At 35.9% G+C, this 13,621-nt stretch overlaps 1 protein-coding gene across 1 annotated transcript; it reads left to right on the top strand.

The window, feature by feature from the left end:
• The first annotated feature begins 12,270 nt into the window (after nucleotides 1-12,270).
• LOC107825542 (putative F-box protein At1g60370) lies at nucleotides 12,271-13,329 on the top strand. Its single transcript, XM_016652413.1, has one exon. It carries the CDS (start codon nucleotides 12,271-12,273, stop codon nucleotides 13,327-13,329), a length of 1,059 nt encoding a protein of 352 aa, XP_016507899.1.
• Nucleotides 13,330-13,621: the final 292 nt, after the last annotated feature.

Here is a 13,621-nt window from a genome sequence, read left to right on the forward strand (position 1 = left end):
CGAAATCAGGAGCCCGCCTGGAGAACAGAGGTGACATAATTCAATTTTAGTTTTCAATCAATCTCTTTGTCTATTTTGAAGTCAGGAGCCCGCCTGAAGAATAGAGGCATGCAATTCAAGTTTCGAAAGTCAGGGGCCCGCTTGAAGAATGGAGTTGAAGGGAGGAGCCCGCCTGGAAAATTGAGGTGGTTAGATTTTAAGTTGTAGTTGAAGTCAGGAGTCCGCCTGGATAATAGAGGAATACATACAGTTCAAGTTTCAGAAGTTGGGAGTCCGCCCAGGGGAATAGCAACAGGGAATTTTATCGAGAAAGAACAAGACAATGAGGCAACAAGGATACACAAGACAACAAGGCAGCAAGGAAGTACAAGAGCAAGTTTGAAGAATTAGATAAGATTTTTGTAATTCATAGAGCATAGTTAGTTTATCTTCTTTTATCTTTGACATGGTGTAATAAGGGAGGTCAGCAAGCAGTAACAGCAGCAGTAACAACAGCAAGCGCAGTGCAATCACAGTTCCCGGTAGTCCCAGCTACCGGTCATTCCCGAACTACACTGACCTGATTCCTGTTTAGCCCAGGATATGTAGGCAACCTCTGAAGCAGGATGCGGTCAAACTTTTCAAAAATGCTTCACAACGGATTATTTGAACGGGCAAAAATCGCTCGTATTTGCTCACTTATCTTTGCCCGAGAACCTTTCGCGTTTCCGAGCAAAGAGGGGCAGCTGTGAGCACATGATTTTTGCCCTAAATATGATTATTCCCAAAATTCCAAACAAAATAATTTTTCTTTATTTTTACAATTTTTGTGCATTTCGGTATCATTTTCTGATAATTGTTGCATTCTATTTGTGCATGTTAATTTTTTATAAAATACAAAAATATGCATTTTTGCACTTAGGTTTTAGTTTTATGTTTTTTTTAGTATCAACTAAAGTTTAAGTTGTTTAGAACAAAACATGAAAATCACAAAATTAGTTCATTTTTGCATTTTAATGATTTCTATTGGGAATTTGTCATGAAATAGTTTTCAAGCAATTTTAAGAATTAATTAGTCTTCGCTTTGAAATAACTAGGATTTCATGTTAGTTTTACATCTCCATAAAAATTAGAAAAATTATAAAAATTGTAAAAGTAAGAAAGGAAAATAAAAAGAAAATAAGAGTAGAAATTTGGTCTTAATAGAAGACCCAAATTTGGGCCAATTTGTTGGATTTTTCAGGCCCAAACGCCCTAAACCCGTTGCAAACCAGTCCAGCCCAAACCCCCAACCCGGTCCGGTCCCTAGTAAGTCCAAACGACGTCGTTTCCCCAGCATTCAACCACGACCGTTGGATCTCATCAATCCAACGGTCCGGATCTAACTAGGTTGTTTGTATATAAATGTCCGAAAACTCCCCCCCCCTACCCCATTTGCCTCATCTTCCTCAACCTACCTATCCTTAACGAACCCTAATCCGCGCCTCCATCAAACCCCTCGCCGGCGGTGAACGTCACCTGCACCGTTCAAGCCCAAAATTACACCACTCGTCCTCCTCACTCCCCTCTTTCCGTTCCACCCACTGGTTCCCCTTGAATAAGGCCGGAGCTCGTCGAATCTTCGACTAAAGTTTCTGGTCAGATCGTAGGTTGATCCAAACCAGCCCAAAGTCATACCACACAATCCCCGGTCCTCCCTCAACACTAATCCATGATTATTTTCCTTCAAATCTCTATGAAACGGCTCGAATCTTAGATCTAAGAATTTCTCGCCAAAACCCTAAACCAAAATCTTTGTGATTTCGAACCGTAGTATCCTTAACCATGTGTTCTCTTGTAAGAACACATGGTTAGGGATGTTACGCGTCAAAAATCTGAAAGGATTCAGATGTTAGTGACTGGCCGGAGTTCCTCGTGCTTCTGTGAGTTTTTCCTATTTCTTTTTACTAGCATGGTTGAAGTTTTAGTTACAGTTTTTGTTTCATTAAGTGTTCTGTTAATTTTATGATTTATTTGTATTAGTATAGTTCTGTCAATTACTGTTAATTCTGAGTTTGATATTTGAATGGTCGATTGTGAGTTTATTGGTTAAGAATTAGTCTAATTTCATTTAACGTTGATCATGTTAGCTCAAGCCCTGCTTTGATTAATCCTAGTTTCTGGTTTGTCTTAGTTTGGTTAAGTGGGTGTATTTAAGCAATTGGGATTGGTTAGTTTAATTAGTTGATTTCTGAGTGCTAATTAATCAATTTCAGTTAGTTTTAGATTAAATTAGGGGATTGATTATAGCTTTTAAGGATGAGGGTAGGATCAGTAACTTAGAGAAGCCTTCAGGGGTAGTCTGGGTATGGAAAAGGGTAGTTCTGATAGGAATAGTAATTTCAAAGCATATGAAAGGGCAGTATAGGTATTGTATGGGTAGAAGAATACCCTAGGGCCTTCTAGAATAGGATTTTAGTGCACATTTTAGCACAATAGGGGTGTTTACTTGTTTAGCAAGTCAAGAATAGAGGGACTAAATTGAAATAAGGGAGGGACTAAAAAAGAAGGTCTAAAATCTGATCTATTCTCTTTGGTTGCCTATATAAGGGCATGAAATGCCTTGGGAAAGAGGGGGTTCTTCTTCTTCCTTCAGCTCTAAGCTCGAAAATCCCCACAAAAGGCTCTCCTCCCTGCTTTCAATTCCAGTTAGTAGGTCCATTCCAGTATTCAAAAAAAAAACATCAAAAAATGAAGAAATCAAAAACAATCTTACAGTTTCATTATTAGTTTTGGATTTCAGTTGGGTTTTGGGTTTAGCAGTATTGCAGAGGTGCTTAGGTTCAGCTGTGAGGGCTAGGAGTGCATTTGAAGTGTGTGTTGAATTGATCTGTGGAGGCTGTTTGTATTTCTGGTTTTGGCATGTTCTGTGGTATATATTGTTGAGTTTGTTGTTGTTGTTGTTCAAAGTAGCTGACTCTTTTCCTTCTCATATTTTCATTTATCCAGGTACACAATTGTACCCCTGATGAATGTGAGCTCAAATAGGCAGAAATGAATTATTTGAAGAATGAATGTACATGCAGAACTGAGTTCTGATTTAGCTAACTTCCAGATCTAAGTATTCAGTGTTCAATTCATGGATATTGTTTAAAGTTTTGCTTGATTTAGTGCTAAATGGACTATATGAACTGTTATATTTTAGAGTCACGTGAATACTATGAAGTGAACACCAGTGTTAGTTAATTACATGATAGATTGATAGTAATGTTGGCATGAATTGATTCGGAAATAGCTCGTTTGCTTCATGTTATTAAGATTGTGTTTATAGCTTGGTTTTACCTTGATGATGTCTAAGAAACTCACCAGAATGTCATTAGATGAATTAGCCTGTATATGAAGTGGGAATTCAATTGATTAACTTCCTTCTAAGTTAAGTAGATATGTACTATTTCCCCTTGGCTGATTATACAATACTTGCAATAGCTTAGAGATAATTTCAAAGGGTTGTCGGGGTAAGCAAATCAAAGCCTCGCTGGGCTCAACGATAAGCCATCTCAGGCTGTTACGCGAACAGCCTTCATGAGTTTGGGCTTCTCAAGGGATTCGATCCCAGGTGCTGAAGTCTGTCGCCTGGGCCTCCCTTTCGTTTGCCTGACCCAATTTTTGGGCCATTACTGAGGCCCATCAGTGGTCCAGTCCATTGTAGAAGTTGGGCCACTGAACTTTATTTAGTTTACATATAATTAAGTTCTATTTTTAGGGATATTTGATCATTAGAAAATTGTAAGTTACTTTCAAAATGGTTTTTTTTTAATGTTAGAAATGAACTTCGCTCAACACAAATCACGTATGCGGGCTGTCAACAATTGGTTATTAAAATGATTAGAATTTGGGATGGCCATTTAGCAAATTCCACGGTCTTCCCTAAAATAATATTACGTTAGAATCTTTAGGCGCGATTTTAATTAAAGTACCTTCTTAAACTCGGGTGCGCATTGATGGGACCCAAATCCAAATCTCGACGAAGTCGAAACGTGTTGACAACCACGGGTGCATTCATTGCGACGTGGATCGAAACACGTTTTCACGATGTTGCAATTTTTTTAAAATAAATAACAATAAAAGCGGTTTACGAATAAAAGGCACATAAGTTAGCATGTATTAAAATCAGATAAAATCAAATACAACAGTTAAGCGACCGTGCTAGAACCACGGAACCCGAGAATGCCTAACACCTTCTCCCAGGTTAACAAAATTCCTTATTCGGATTTCTGGTACGCGGACTGTTAACAGAGTCATATTTTTCCTCGGTTCGGGATTCAACCGGTGACTTGGGACACCATTAATCTCCCAAGTGGCGACTCTGAATAATTAATAATTAAATCCCGTTCCGATTGTCCTTTAAATGGAAAAACTCCTTTACGCCCTTTGCAGGTGTAGGTAGAAAAAGAAGGTGTGACAAGGTCAGTTCGAGTTCAATCTTTAATTTAATCTCCAATGGTAAATTTTTGAATCTCTATTTTGCAAATCTATGCCAATACGCGCTTATATAGGTCATGAGAGCATAAACATGTTTTCTACCAATAGTGATTAATCGTCTTTTGGTAGATAAGCTTCGTGTCAATCGTTCTTTTTCCCTTTCTTTACAAACTTTTGTTATCTGCTGACAAATTGGGGTGTTGTTAACTAGTAGTATTATATCCAGTTTAAGACATGATTTTGTGAGGTTATTTAATGCTAGTAATTGTTTTGGTCATGAGTTAGTAATATTATGAAAATAAATTGCTTAAGTTTCATTTGGAATCGGTAAAGCCTTCTACTCACTGGTTCATTGTGGAGCTTAGCATGGTTTAGGCAATATTAGGACGTTTATGCACTTTTAATTCGAGATGAGAGGTCGTTCCCTTTAGTTAGTTATATTTCGGGGAATGCCCCGAAGGGTTTGTATATATTTTATCCGGGTATGCCCCGAAGTATTTGTATTTGGAGGCCGAAAGTTAAACTCGTAGTATTTTTATTTTATTTTCATTTTATTTTATTAGGTGAGGAACCTCGAGCCTCTTGTGTGTTTACTTTTCTTTTCTGTGTTTATTTTTATCACAATTTGAATATTTTAAAAGCCGACTAGATCAAGTACGCAACCGTGACTATCACGGGACTTGGGGAGTGCCTAACTCCTTCTCCCCGAGTCAAATGAACCCCCTTACCCGAATCTCTGGTGCAGATTTAGTTTTGGAGTCTCAAGTGTTTTAAAAGGAAAAAAAATTATTTTTAGAAAAACGGTGACCTGACACACCGAAATCAAATGTCAGGTGGCGACTCTGAGTTAATCCTTTTAAACACGAATTTTTGTCACTTTCTAATTGAAAAACCCTTTTGAGCTTTACAAAATCTTTTTATTTATTTAAGAGGGTTAGTGTGGTTTTAAAAAAAAAAGTGTGACAAATAGTTCATTACTCACATAATATTGCTTAAAGAAGGGATACATATATGAATTCACCTTAAGAAACCACAAAAAGAGATTAGAACCAAAGCCCTTTTATTTATTTATTTCTGATGCAAGATGCTTGCTACAATTACCTTGATTGCAAGAACAATTGACCTTTATAGAGGATGAGGAAATCCCTGTAATGCATGACCTTTATAGAACAACATTATGATAGGTGTACAACAAAGGATACATATTCACCTTGTTCCTTTACTGATCTCAAGTTTCCATAATAGGTTACACACTGTTGAAGATGTAACTTTTGAAACAAAACATCCGTAAAATTCATAATGTGCATTGCAAATGCCTCACTTGCAGAAAATGATTTACTGATCCACTTACCCCATAATACATGTAACACATCAGATACATGATATTATATTCTTCTTGACAGCATTTATATACAAAAAATCAACTTGTAACAGGAATATTGTTTTCAAGTGTCTTTCAGCAAAAACTCTTTGGAAAGATTCTCAAAGCAAACAAGTAGCAATGCATTAATTTGTTCACACGAAAAGAAAGGAAATTAAGTTGCTGAAAAGGCATGATTTGCTATTGCTATCAATTTAATTCCTTCAATACTTAAACACCACCAAGCAATTTGCTTTTGCTGTGTGATGACAGTAATCATATTACCTCAAAACCAAATAAGAAACTAAGGACCATTTAAAGAAACCACAGAAAAACTAATTTTGCTCCTATGTTTAAGAGGAAACAGTCTCTAAACTAGAACATTTGCAACACAGGAAGTACTAACTACTGATTGAATATTAAAATCCCATAAATGCTACAAATCAAGAGTATGTACTTCAGTTTTACAAATCATAATAATTTTAAATAACATTAACTCACCATTAAAGCCCGCTGGAAATGATTCTCACTTGTTCATTACTCAGGATAACATATCCTAAAGCTCGTGGAGAAATCGCCTACACCCCTCACTCCAGGACCACAGATTTAGGCGTATATAATGAAAGCATTCAACCATAGTATTCAAAATTCTCAAATGGCAAGACAATTCAGGTTATTTTCTCACAGTTTTATCTACCTTCCAAACCACTATTTCTATAAAGCTCTACAATATTGAGACGAAACTACACCGGTTGCATAGACATTCAAAACGGATAGCCAGTATCATATTTACATTACCTTTTAAAACTTATTTTAGACCAAGATTGGCTAACTCTTCTTTTCTACATCTATTCTAAGACAATGAGAAACAAAATGCCTTCCTCATAACATTATCGTCTTGATTTTTCTTAGCTCAATAAGAACATGGAATAGCGAAAATATGTTTGTTTTCTGCTTCCAAAGTAAGCCATATTTTCATAAGTGTCGTAATAGATGACTTTCCAGTGATCCTATTAATTCCTTCTTACTGAAACAAATTGCTCTTCATTGGTAATTATGAGATAAAAGTAAGAACAAAGCAAAGATAATGAAGGGTTCACACAAACTAACAGTCCAATAATCTCCAACCAAATCTCTAAAGAGGATTTAAGTGAACTGGCAGTCAAAACTAGAACACTCTTGTACTAGAACATTATTTATTCTTTCGATAATTTTTCTTAACTTCACTATTTTGCAACCCTCATTGCAAAAATCTAAGTGCAGATTGTTAGATGAATTGAAAAATTTCTGATTAGTAAAACCAACTACCTAGCGCGGAGAAATAGTTAGAGCAAATGATCAAATTAGTCAAACCGAGCATATGCTTATTTTGTACAGATGCATCAGATTTATGAAAATCAGAAAAGCTCGTATCAATTAACAAAAATAAAAAAAAGTATGTCGACTAGTGGATTCATATCTCGACTACTGGTAGATTCAATAAGAACATCAATATACATCGATGATACTTAGAAAAATATCTAAATAGTCACAAGAATAACAGTAGCCTTCGAAAACATACAGAGGGACCAATTCATAATACAGTAGAGGAACATAGGAGGAATAAACTCAACCAACCGCACATCAATTTAATAGCAGCCAGTTATCACAAACGACTTAGCATATGCCGAAAAACTATACTTTCACAAATCTCAAAATGCAATAGTTGGATATCAAAAATTACAAATTTATACCTGGTAAGCAGATTTTTTTTGCCGATAAAGATAAGAAAGTAAAGGAGAAGAATGATTTCTGCAACAATCTTGAACTTACACGAAAAGAGAAGTTGGATACGAACGAAAGGGAGAATACTGACGACGAAGATTGAGCATAAACGAGCAGCATCAATCCAAAATCAATTGTAAATCGTACTTGTTGGATAAGAAGAGAAGTTATACCTGGGAAAGAAGAGGATTATCTCTAAAAAAAAGATGACTGAGACCTGATTGATGTAGGCTTGCAGAGGAGTTGTCGTTCGATGTTGGTTGGGGCGGTATTCTGTATCCGTTCAGTGAAGGGAATAGGGTTTCCTATTATTTTCTAATTGGAGGGAATAATTCATTGTTGTCCAAAAAAATAGAGGGAAAGATTATAATTTTTTAGGTGTGGAGGGAAAGTTAAAATATTAAAAATTGATTTTAATTAGTAATTTTTAGTGGCAATGTTATTTTATTGTCAATAAAAAGATATTTTTTACCGGCTAATGGTCATGTGCCGCTAATATTTTAGCTTAAATAATCTATTAGCGGTGATTGCCTTATTGCCACAAAAGAATTGCCGCCAAAGATCCTTTTTGTAGTAGTGAGGTACCGGTGAATAGCAAGGTCAGAGCTTTGATGCAAGAAAGTGGGGCTAGGATGCTGAGATTGAGAGGCTGCAGAAGAGGTTGGCAGAGGTGGATACTGAGAGAGATGCTCTCAGAACTGAGCTAGCAAGAGAAAATGAGAAGAATGATGGTATTCTTCACGATATGCTGAAACTCCTCCAAGCCAAAAACCAAGCACCTAGTTCTTCCCAGCCATAAGCCTCCTAGCCTAGTGTAGATCAACTAGTGACCTAGTTCGGGAGTTTTTGTTGTTTTTGTTCATGTTTTCAGTTTTTATTTCTTCTTATGCTTTGTGGTAGAATCGTATCAATCATCAATGAAATTCACTGGTTTTTGCTCTAACTGTTTATTTATATTTCTTTGATGGTTAAAATTCTTAGCTTGATCTATGATGATTAATCCATGATTGCATTTGATGTAGCCCCCGTGGCCATGAGTAAGTTTTAAAAATCTGGTTATCTCACATTTCTTATGCAACTTTTCGATAATGCCAAATGGGGAAAAAAGGTTGTGCTTTGAACAGTGATGTTTATAACCTAACGAACCTGATCCTTAATGATAAGTGATAAAAAGGTAAAATGTTCTAACATTGTGTTGATGTTGAACTGAGTTGAAATATGGCCTAAGATTATGAAAAGTATAGAGTTTGTCATCATCAAAAAGAGGAATTTATTTGCCCAAGTGAAGGTTTGTTTTGAAGATTGACAAAGGAAGCTCAGGCATGAACCATGTCCATCCCTTGTGTACATAGAGGCGGGCAGACTCGAGCATGTGGGATGCATGTGAAGGAGATAAAGTTTAAATTGGTATAATTAATATCTCCTGATCGAAAAGGTTGCATAAGTGATAAGGAGAAGGATTCCTTACTCAAAGAGAACACTATCCAAGATAAGGGAGGAGTTAGAAGATGAGATCAACTAGAACTCTTCTATAAAGGAAGAGTAGCATTAAAACTCTAGTTATTTCTTCATCTACTAACTCTATAAATTGCAGGATATTCTCATTTTACAGGATGCACAAAAGTAGAAGTTAAACATGAATTGAGAGCAAAATAGCAAGGCATTTTGCAAACCTGAAGCTACATGAATCAGATAGAAGAACCAGTTCCAAGTGTCTGTCTTTTATCCTAGTTCAATTGTAGTAGGTGTTTTCATATTGTACCTTTCAGCTTTATCTAGAGGCAATTGTAATAGGTACTCAGAGTATTCAAGTTAGAGTTAATTTGAAGTTGTCGAAACAGTTAGAGGTTGTTTGCCACAACGGGAATCCTAAGTTTACAAAAGTATTTTGTAAATGCAGTTTTTGGCTCAGTGATTTCGTGGAGAATTTGGAAAAATTCTACTGAGAAGTAGGTCGTGGTTTTTTTACCTTTTGAGCCAGATGTTTTCCATATAAAAATACTTGTGTTCTTTACTTTCCGCATTTACTATTTCAACAACAGTAGGTTAAGGAACACTTAGAAGAATCAGATCCTTCCATAATCAGTGCACGCGAAAAATTGGACACCACACAAATCATCCCCCCTCTCTTGTGTGGTATTGAAGTTAAAACATCAAACATCAATTGATACAAATTGTTGCTTGGCATGTTGGTTAAATTCTTGAATTTGCTCTTGAGCTCGGAGATTCGTACCTCTAAGGCTACTATTTGATTAGAAATATGACAAATAATGTTATTTATTCGCCATTTTTTAATAAATATCGATACCGCTTACAGCAACACATGTTCACCTGCACTTCAGAAAAAAGAAAACATTGCAGTACCTTGCTTGAATGAGGAAGTTGTGAGCACTGCAAAGCAAAGTAAGGTTTGACTGCATTGGTACATCCAGGGGCGGATTTACATGGGAGGGGGTGGTTCACGTGAACCCATCCTCCTTTCCCTAAACCTTGTATAGCACCAGTAAATTTCAGCACAAAATACTTGAATTTGTATGGGTGAACCCATACTCAAGTGAACATTGTAATGCACTGGTAGAGAAGTGCACCTTCCATCCACCGGGTAGGTGGTTCGAATCCCCGCAATACCCTTTTTAAAATTATCCATTATTTCACTTTTTAATTAATAAATTGGCTACATACCCATGCTCCTGGGCCCGCAGTTTAAAGTTTCCCATTCTCTTTAGCACACACGTTCTTTTTTTCTTTTCCTCTCTTTATTACTACATAAACTGCTTCTTAGTTTTCAGTTATACTTTCAAAATCCCTAAATTAAAAATACCTCTCCACACAAAACTCTCTGGCGCTCTAAGTCTTCTGCAAATCAGCAAAATACCAACTTTTCTACAAACAAAAGTCACATATTTTTCCAGTTTCTTTATCAATCTCATTTCTTCTTTTGTTTCTTTATCTTTTTTCTTTGATTTATGAAGTTGGGTTGAAAAAAAATAACGTTCATGAAGCCAGAAAATTCAATAATGGTGTTCAAATGTTTAACATCCTTTTCCAGTGGGCTATGCAAGGGTGTTCAAAGTCTATTTTTTTAAAAAACAAGTAATAGTTTACCTATACATAGTATAATTTTTCGGCGAACGATGGTCAGTTCGTCGTACATAGCTTCGCCCTGGGTGCACCCATTCTCGTGAAATCCTGGATACGCCTCTGGCCCTTACGTAACAGGTATTTGAGATGGTCACTTATATATATATATATATATATATAGTCCGTTTGGCTTAGCTGATTTAAGTAGCTGATAAGCATTAGGTGCTAAAAAGCATTTTTAAGTGCTGAAGCTGATTAAAAAAATAAGCAATTATGTGTTTGGATAAAAGTGCTAAAATTAATTGAAGAACTGGGTATACGAAGAGTTTTGTTTAAAAAGAATTATTTTAAAGATATAATAGTAAATATTTTGGTCAAACCTAAAGTGCTTATAAACTGAAATTTGATAAGTTGGGGGAGACCAACTTATGGCTTTTGGCTTATTTTTGACTTATAAGCATTTTTAATTTTACCAGACGCGTAGATAAGTCAAAAAGTATTTATAAGTAAGTTTGACCACCTTATAAGCTTAGCCAAACACTCTCATAATCATCATCGTTTTTTATTAGTTAGATTTGACACCTCATTGTCTTGATGCATCTGTATTAGACAGAGAGCTCATACCCAGACCAACAGAGGAAAAACGCTAATATTAGAGCTTTCAAGCTCATGCCTATGGAGGAGTTATTCATTTTCTGATTCAATCGGGTCAGCCTATTCTGAGCATCAGTTTGATCATCTATATTAAAAGATGAAAGATAGAGAAGTACGGCGTCCGGGTACCAGTTAAATATTTTGAGAAAATTGGCGGCCCAAGTTAAATAGTAGAGTACAATTAGGGCATGTGGTGAAACTTTTACAGACATATCTTCCCAATACTGCAAATATTTTCGAGGAAATCAATTTGTATTTGTAGCCTCTTTAATACTAACTGGAAAATTTTAGTAGTAACTAGACTTCATATTGAATTCTCAAACAATCACACGTTAATCAGGATCATCGATTCTATTCTTAGAGAAGAAATCCTTAATAACTTTTAGGGAAAGAAATCGGTTATACTCCCTCCGATCCATAATAAGTGACCAATTTATTTTTTTATTTTGGTCCAAAATAAGTGTCCATTTATATAATTAAGAAAGAATTCAATTTGTTTTTACAAAATTACCCTTATGTACATATCCCTCAAAAGTTTTCTTACTCCTCACATTAAATATTTAATTAAGGGTAGTTTAGTCATACTAGGTATTTTTGTAGTTTTTTTTTTTAATAAAAACTTTCATTTACTAAATTTAACGAACAGACATCCACAAACTAATATTACAGAATCAGAATTTCAAAACCATTTGATTCTCAAAATTACGAAACTCAGTTTTCTCTTGTTTTGATTCCTTTTTTTTTTTTTTTGAAGAGGAAAAGAACAAAAAAACTTGATGCATTATCATTATAACCTAGACAGAGATTTTCAAAGCGTGTCTGCCACGTTTTGATCCATATAAAAGAATTAGTAAAACTTAGTATTAGTATAGAATGGAAAGAATCCTAGTTTGTCTACAACTTTACTAGGAATCCAACAGTACAAATATTGGAAAGTTGCCCTAAATCCCTAGTGAGAAACCAACGTACTTATGGAGAAGCATTGTTCAGAGGACATAGTATTCGAGATCCTAACATGGCTTCCTGCCAAGTCTCTCATACGATTCAAGTGTATTTCTAAAACTTGGAACACTTTGATTGGACATCCCAACCTTGCCAAATTGCACAATACTCGTTCTCAAGTCCGCCCCTCTGCCACCCACCTTTTGTTTGAACTGGGAATAGGTCGTGATTATATTAATGTGTATCCTGTACCAAAGAACAGACGAGTAATCTTGGGGCCTAAATTTACTTCATATCTCCCGATGCCTAGATTTTCTTTAGAACTCGCGATGCCTCGTCATTATTCCTACCTGCGTATTTGCTCAAATCATTGCAATGGCGTTGTTTGTTTATATAACTTTAGAGATACTCAAGTTTATTTGTTCAATGTCACTACAAGAGAGATAAAAGCTTTGCCATTCTCCCTGAATCAGGCATCGGATCCTGAATTGTTTCTGGGATTTGATATAGTACTGGGAAAATACAAGTTACTTCATGTTTTTGAGGAAAGCAATAATCAACTACTGAAAAGTAGGATTCTGACTCTAGGAACCGATTCCTGGAGAAAAATCTATATGCCGTTTAACTTTAATAAGCCTAGGAGATGTATTTTCCTCAATGGGATGCTTTATTCAACTGTATCACCTCTCACATACTTCTACTTCAATTTCATAAAGGAGAAGTTTGAGAAACTTCCAGGCCCACAACGTAGTACCTGTCTCACGAGATTGAATATAATGCAAACTGCATTAAGGGGAAAACTGGTTATGGATTGGGTCTTCTCCCAAGGCATGAATCAACAAAGAAATATGATATACGATGACACTAACAAGGTTTTTAAGGAATTGAACAACTCTTTTCCCAAATTAGAAAAGGTTGCCTTCAACTTTGAAGGCGAAATAAGCTTTGACGAGACAAAGTCAGGGGACATTTTAGCAACAGCAAGCATTATTAGTACCCCCGCTTCCTTGGTGTTCCCTCGTCCCTATGTGTTAAGATGTGTTAGTAGTTTTGTCGAGAACATTATCCCATTATCGTCTTTATTTTGAAAAGTTGTTTCTAGTACTCTTTCTTTTCTTTTATTCAGTAATTTATAAGCATTGCGGCAATTTGAAATTTCAGAAATCTTCTAAGTTCGACCATAGGTTACTTTGTGGCTATCAGATTTGGATTTTAGTTTCAGGACTTGAAATATGTCCATTTTATTATTTGGGATTTGTCTGCAAAATTTGGCATCATTAGCGATTCTTGAGTTTCGTTATAATTTTCATGTGTTTTGGTGTCCAATTCGTGGCTCCGTATGTTATGTCATGGGCTGCTTTCCAGACATGCCCCATGACC

The sequence above is a fragment of the Nicotiana tabacum genome, chromosome 6, assembly GCF_000715075.1.
Source record: "Nicotiana tabacum cultivar K326 chromosome 6, ASM71507v2, whole genome shotgun sequence".
Lineage (NCBI taxonomy): Eukaryota > Viridiplantae > Streptophyta > Magnoliopsida > Solanales > Solanaceae > Nicotiana > Nicotiana tabacum.

Excerpts from the sequence above, each read along its gene's own strand:
- LOC107825542 (XM_016652413.1), top strand. The coding sequence starts at position 12,271 with ATGGAGAAGCATTGTTCAGAGGACATAGTATTCGAGATCCTAACATGG.